A 6,826-nucleotide genomic window follows, 5' to 3' on the forward strand; every position below is an offset into this window, starting at 1 on the left:
TCAATTCAGTGAATTTGGATTCACTGCAATGAATCGAGCTTCAATATAATCCAGATTCAATGGAGTGAATCCAGATTCACTGGAGTGAATCCAGATTCACTCCAGCGAAAGCTTGGATGGTTAGGATCATTTTTAATGAATTGTTGTTGTGTTCTTCATGCGAAGATGGAAGATCAAAGCTTGATAGAAGATGGAAGTGAGTTACAGAGAGCGGGAAGTGAGTTAGAGAGAGAAATGGGGAAGTGAAAGGACGTGACACGTTGATAGTAAGAGAGAGTATTAAAGAACGTGTTGTATTTTTTGTTTTAATCATTATCTTCAGTTTCCAATGTTGCCAGCCACCATTAATGTAATGAACTGTTACAATTTTACCCTTTTCACATTAATGATGTGTATTAAATTTGTCTATATTTACAATTCTGCATGCCATCGAAATGTAGGCCATTGGATTAGATAGATTGGAGGGTTAGGATTGGTTTTTAGTTCTCTAGGTTTTTATTAGAACCTCTCCCTATATATATATATATATATATATATATATATAGGGAGAGGTTCTAATAAAAACCTAGAGAACTAAAAACCAATCCTAACCCTCCAATCTATCTAATCCAATGGCCTACATTTCGATGGCAGAATTGTAAATATAGACAAATTTAATACACATCATTAATGTGAAAAAGGTAAAATTATATATATATATATATATATATAGAGAGAGAGAGAGAGTAAAACTCCTATCAACTTAAGTGGACGTCCACTAAGTTTCTTAGTCATTGATGATCACTTGATTGAGCTACATTATAGATGATCCGCTCCGTTAAACTTGATCTACATATTCTAAAATCCCAACACACCAAATTTGGGGTGAACCTGTTGTGGTTTGACCCTTCATCCACTCGTATTAATTTTAACGGTTTCGAATGAATAGAACTTTTTACATGGCTCGACGGAGGGTCAAACAACGACGGGTTCACCCCAAATTTGGTGTGTTAGAGTTTTAGAATATGTAGATCAAGTTTAACGGAGCGGATCATCTATAATGTAGCTCAATCAAGTAATCATCAATGGATAAGAAACTTAGTGGACGTCCACTTAAGTTGATAGGAGTTTTACTCGTATTTTATATTTAACTCATACATTTTATCTAACAATTTGTTATGATAACAATGAGACTAATTCTCAGAGAGATAACCCCAATCCATTATTTGCTTTTACCGAAGTCATTAATTCATCCAAAGAACATGCGTTAAGATCCATCCCACAACCAACCCATAATCTAATACCATCAAAATTCTTGAGCTGTATCCCACCGGAAGTACCAACACAAACGATGAAGGTACATACATTTTCCCTTGGATCACCAAGCATTAAACAAATAATCTCGACAAGCTGTACAAACTATCATAAATTTTCTTGGAGTCGCTTTCAGGAGATATTTGGTAACTTAAGGGGTCTCTCTCTCTCTCTCTCTCTCTCTCTCTCAAAACTCGGCAACTTCCTTCAAACAGGTTGTATGAGTCCTAGGTCAGTCACCAACCAATTTAACCCCAAACTATATCTTTCTCCAAAATTTTACTGGTCTACACACTTACCGACTCTTCAAGCGATTCCCCATTAATGGAAGAGAGAAGAAATTCTGCCATGGCGGTTGGGGTTTGCAAGCCGCCGCTCGCGCCCCCCCCCCCCCCAGTCTCCGTAGATGATCTAGGATGGGGATCATGTGACTCAGACTTGTGGGAAATGTTGTTACGGCAGCCGGGCACTCCATCTTTTTGATTGAGATTCAATCTTCCTACCGATTAGTGACGAAACAGTAGTCCCCTTTTCAAGCTAGCGCGTGTGCAAGCTAATCATTCATTGTTTAATTATTATCATTTAGTGAGTCGCGTTAACGGGTACGTAGGGGAGAGCAAAGGATCGGTTTAATTAATTAGTCAAGTCAAACAGAGCCGATCATGATCCGAAATAGAAGTTTAGTTCTGCTCAACTTGGGGCGTGCTTGGTAATGTAATCTATCTATCTACCCTTTAAAAGAGGGAGTACTAAAAAAACTTTCTCTATCCTAAATTGCCCTTCAACTATTGTAAATATGATAAAATTATCTTTTTTTTTCGTTACTCACAAATCAGAATATGTAAAGCTTCACCGTTTCATCTGTTACGAATTTCCTCCGGCATGATTATTATGTTCATCAATATGCTTATTATTATCCTCATCATCCACAATCCTTCTCTTCCCTCTTCTTCCGCCTCAAAACCCTAACCCTAATCCCCTCCCTGCGCCTCCTTGTCGCGCGCCTTTGCGGAAGCCTTGCACGAACTCACAACGAACCTGTGATCACGAGTAGAAGAAAGACAAACTCTTGCACAAATCCAACCAATAAAGCCAAACCCTCTCCTTCCTCCGCCAGCCTCAACAGCAGCGCATCCCCTCCAAAACCCCTATAAACCCTAACGCCCCCAAGGTCCCCGAACCCCTCTCCACCCTCGCCGGCAAACGACTCAACCTCCACAACAAGATCCTAAACCTAATCCGGGTCAACGATCTCGATGAGGCCTCGCTTTTGGTCCATCACTCGAATAATTTCTGGTATGTCTTGATCAGTTTATAAATTTTGATTTTGATTTTGATTTTTGATTTTGGAAATTCTTAGACTATTCCATCGATTTTTCTTTTTTTAAAAATGGTGTTTGATCTCAATTTGTCGTCTCCAGAGGACTTGAGCATTGTTTTTGGGACTTTAAATTCTTCCTATTCGTTTTCTTTCCTGGATCTCAGCTTAATGGGCTGTGATTTGAGGCAGCAGCAGGCAATGAAGAGGAGCAGGCTGTTAGGAATCTTGACCCCAAGATTATTTTGTTTTGATGATAACAAATATTATATGTTGTGTCACTTGTGTGTATTATGTGCTAACATTTATTTTACAGTATCAGAGCTATATCAATAATTATATTTAAAGAGATACTCAAGACATAGATGGGTTCAAGGCAAAATGAAGCAAAGAAGAAGATATACTTTATTGTCAAAATGTAATTTTATATTTTCTTTGCTTAGAAATTTGTACAAGCCTTGATCACTCACACACATGCACACACATAGTGTTAGAACACACTAACATATGCTTAGTGTGTTGGTTAACAATAGAAATCCCCTATGTTAGCCATTAGAGTTTATAGATATTAAGTGAGTCTTAAAACATTTCATTTACACCCCTTAGAAATTAGAATCTGGAAAAACTCAAAAGACCAAAGTTGTAAGTATCTTCAAGAGCTTTCCAACAAATCTTAAATCACCTCATTCCGATATCGGATGAGAAAGTTACAGCCAAAATACTAAACAGAAAAATTTCAGAATCTGAGTTTACAGTGTAGTCGACTACTATGCCTTATAGTCGACTACTGAGCAATTTTCTGACTTCACAGAGTCTGTTTAGACTCAGTGTAGTCGACTACTATGACTTGTAGTCGACTACAGATGCAGTTTTTCTAGATTTCAGGTTTAAAATAAGTGACTGTTTATAGCCGTTTTGTGGACGTTAATTGGGTTTAAAATTATGTCATTTCAGAGGCTATAAATAGTTTTAAACATCAGAAAACAACTACTAAGTTTTGCACTTGCAAGATCAAACATTTTGTGCATATTCACTCTCTAATTTTCCAGATTTTCATGCTAAGTGTTTAGAAAAAGAGAGTTTCTGATATTGCCTTGGTTTTAATCATTCTTAGAGATTGTATAGGCAATATTCAGAGAGTTAAAAGAATCCTAAGCCACTGCAGCACTTCACTACACATTCAAGGCTTATAGGATCAATTGTGTTCTTGCTTCAAAAAGGATTTCTCTCGGGTTTGAGAGGGTTGATCTCTTGGTTTAGAGATTGGGTGGCAATTGGCATGGTCTTGTCAATTGGTGTTGCAATTTGTATGGTCTTGCAAATTGGTCAGGTTTGCTTTTGATTTTGTAAGTTTATTCAAAATCATAGTGGAAATCTCAAGCGGGATTTGCTTGGGGACTGGATGTACACCGGGTTGGTGGAACCAGTATAAAACTTTGTGTTTGTGATTGTGAATTTCTGAGATTGCTATTTTCTTTACAATTTATAATCTACTTTGCATATATTTTAAAAGAACACTATTCACCCCTCTTCTAGTGTTCTAGTGTATCTATTTCAGATCCTACACAGGCATGGGCCGAGATCGAGGAGTTCGCAGTATCGGGGAGTTACGTTCTATCGGAGGACGGGGAGATGGGAATCTCACATTTGGTCAGTTTTTCTTTGATTTTTTTTTTGGAAAAGATTGATTTTTGGAGTTTTATGTATAAACCCTAATTTAACGTTGTTGAGTTAGAACAATGCGAAAGATACCACCTTGGGGGTAGTTTAGTTTAATGTGTTAGAATTCGGAGCTAAATTAATAGGTATATATGATTTTGGAGGCTACGTTTGCAAATATATTTTATTTGGGGTTATATAGGTAGAATTCCTTGATCCTTTTCATGGTTGATGTGTGAATGTAGCTTGAAAGTTGATTTTTTTAGTGCATTTTGATGTGGAATTTGAAAAAGGTTGTTCTTTTTTTCCCTCTTCTTTTTTACTTGAGCAGGGACTGTGGGAAGCTTGTTTATTTGGGTAAGTATTTCTTTATTTTTCTTTTTATGTTTGATTTATTAATTTATTAATATTGTGTTTCGATCTGTGGTAGGCTAAATTTTTTAGGGGGATTTGATACTGCTCATGTTGCTGCCAGGTTAGTATTGTGCCCTTTAATTGTTACTGGTGGTTAGATATCAGAATTTACCAAGTTTTGTCCGAATCTGAATGTTATTCGCTATGTTGGTGACTAAGGACATCGTTGTAGTCTTCGAAGGATTATGTATGAGCATGTTCATAAACAAATTTGAAATTTTATCACACAATTTGAGTCTGAATTCCCATTTGGTCCTTATTACAATTATTTTAATTTTGTGATGATTCAATGGACAAGAAAAAAAATTCTTACCTACTTTCAATATGTTTTATTTTGTTTTTATTCTTGTTGTAACCTCTTATGTATTTTTTTTACTTGCTCATTTTCTGGGAGGAACCATCCACTATCTTATACATTTCGCATCTTTATTATTTTCTTCAATTTTCACAGGCACATCCTGAATTACCTTTTGATGTGTTGCTGACGACTTATGATATTGCATTACTGGATCAAGATTTTCTTTGTCAAATTTGCTGGCATTATACTGTAATTGATGAGGCTCAACGTTTGAAAAATCCTTTCAGTGTATGCTCAAGCATTTACTCGAATTGGAAATCATATCTGTTTATTGGGCTGAATTATCTCATGCTTACAAAAATGTTAGTGAAATTTTGTGCTATGTTTGGTTCGTTATAGAATAGAAAGCATTTGGGAAAGAGAAGTGGAGGGAAATGAAATGCATTCATTTTGTGCTCACTCTCATATTTTTCAAATTGAAAATTGTGGACAAATTAATTTTTGGATAGTATTCTCTCCTTCACTAAATTGTGCTCCTTTTTCTCACATTGTGTTCATATTGGTGCTCAATAGAGTTTTCCAGACAATCAGGTAAAGGAATGGAGTTCAGTGCATATTCACCCAGAAATTACTATAGTTATAATTTTAAGAAAATATTAATTTGTTGTGAATTTATGTAGTTCTCTGATTGGCTCGTTTAATTTGTATCGAAACATGCCTAGACTAGATGCTGAAGATCTTTATGTAGTTCTCTGATGAGCATGCAGTTGTCATACAATGCCACTGTTCCCTCCTTTGTATCCGGTACTTGTAGGTTTGGGCTTAAAGATGGATAAACAAAACAATACACCTACCCTTCTTTACTTGATATAAACTGTAGAGGAATTCATTTTGCCTCGGTACAGTAAAATTATTACCTCGAGTATCTAAACATCTGTTTTAAGATGATGAAAATCTTATTAGAGGGCTATGCAGAAAGCAATCAGTTAGCTTATTAGGATGATTGCAATACCGATAACCAGTCTTTTAGGAACATGTCTGTGTGTTAGCTATAATTCTAGATCGAATAATCTGAAAATCAGCACACAAGCAAGCACTAATGCTTATTCTTGTTGATTAAATTTGCATGTTTCCACGTGACCTTTCCCTAACTATTTATTACATCATGTTATACACATAAAAAAATGTGAAATCCTCCTCCGAAACAGCAGGGAGATTTTAGCACTGTATCCTTTAACCATTCTCTTTCTTATTTAATAGCGACTCTTTAACTAGCATCACTACTCTACACTGGTTGTGTAATGTTCTCAACAAAATGCATGTTTTTTCCTAATAGTTTTTCCTGATCATGTATATGAAGCCTTAATTCAACATAGAGAAAGCATTAGATTTAGCTGCTATCTTGAGTGATAACGTTCCAAGGTCTTACCTCCATGATGCTTAATTGGCTTCTTTTGTGCCAAATGTTTTTCTCAGTGGTGAGCTGATGGATGATGCAATGATCCTACCATGCGGCCACTCTTTTGGAAGTGGTGGAATGGAGCATGTTTCCAGAATGGTACGTCATAAAGACATGTTCATTACTCTACCATCACAATCAGTTTAAATGTTATGTAAGAAATTAGAACATTACTAACATGCTAATATAAAATGCTAATCTACAAAATTTGCATTGGAAACATTGAAAGTAGTCATAGGATATCTTACATGACAGTAGCTAAATGTCTTTCAAATTAGAAATAACCCTCAACAATGAGTTAGTTATGTTTGTGAGAAATTTCCTGAGTGCAGCTTTATAGTAGATAGAAATGTGGCATTTTACCATTTTCTAATTGTGATGATTG

The 6,826-nt window shown here is 35.9% G+C and overlaps 1 protein-coding gene across 1 annotated transcript; it reads left to right on the forward strand.

The window, feature by feature from the left end:
• Nucleotides 2,397–6,489, forward strand: LOC109824426 (AP2-like ethylene-responsive transcription factor SMZ). Its single transcript, XM_020391021.1, has 5 exons — nt 2,397–2,826; nt 4,181–4,261; nt 4,602–4,627; nt 4,701–4,745; nt 6,459–6,489. The coding sequence occupies exons 1-4, from the start codon at nt 2,684–2,686 to the stop codon at nt 4,703–4,705; spliced, it is 255 nt and encodes an 84-aa protein (XP_020246610.1). The 5' UTR covers nt 2,397–2,683; the 3' UTR covers nt 4,706–4,745; nt 6,459–6,489.

Source organism: Asparagus officinalis, chromosome 9 (genome assembly GCF_001876935.1).
Source record: "Asparagus officinalis chromosome 9, Aspof.V1, whole genome shotgun sequence".
Classification (NCBI taxonomy): Eukaryota; Viridiplantae; Streptophyta; class Magnoliopsida; order Asparagales; family Asparagaceae; genus Asparagus; species Asparagus officinalis.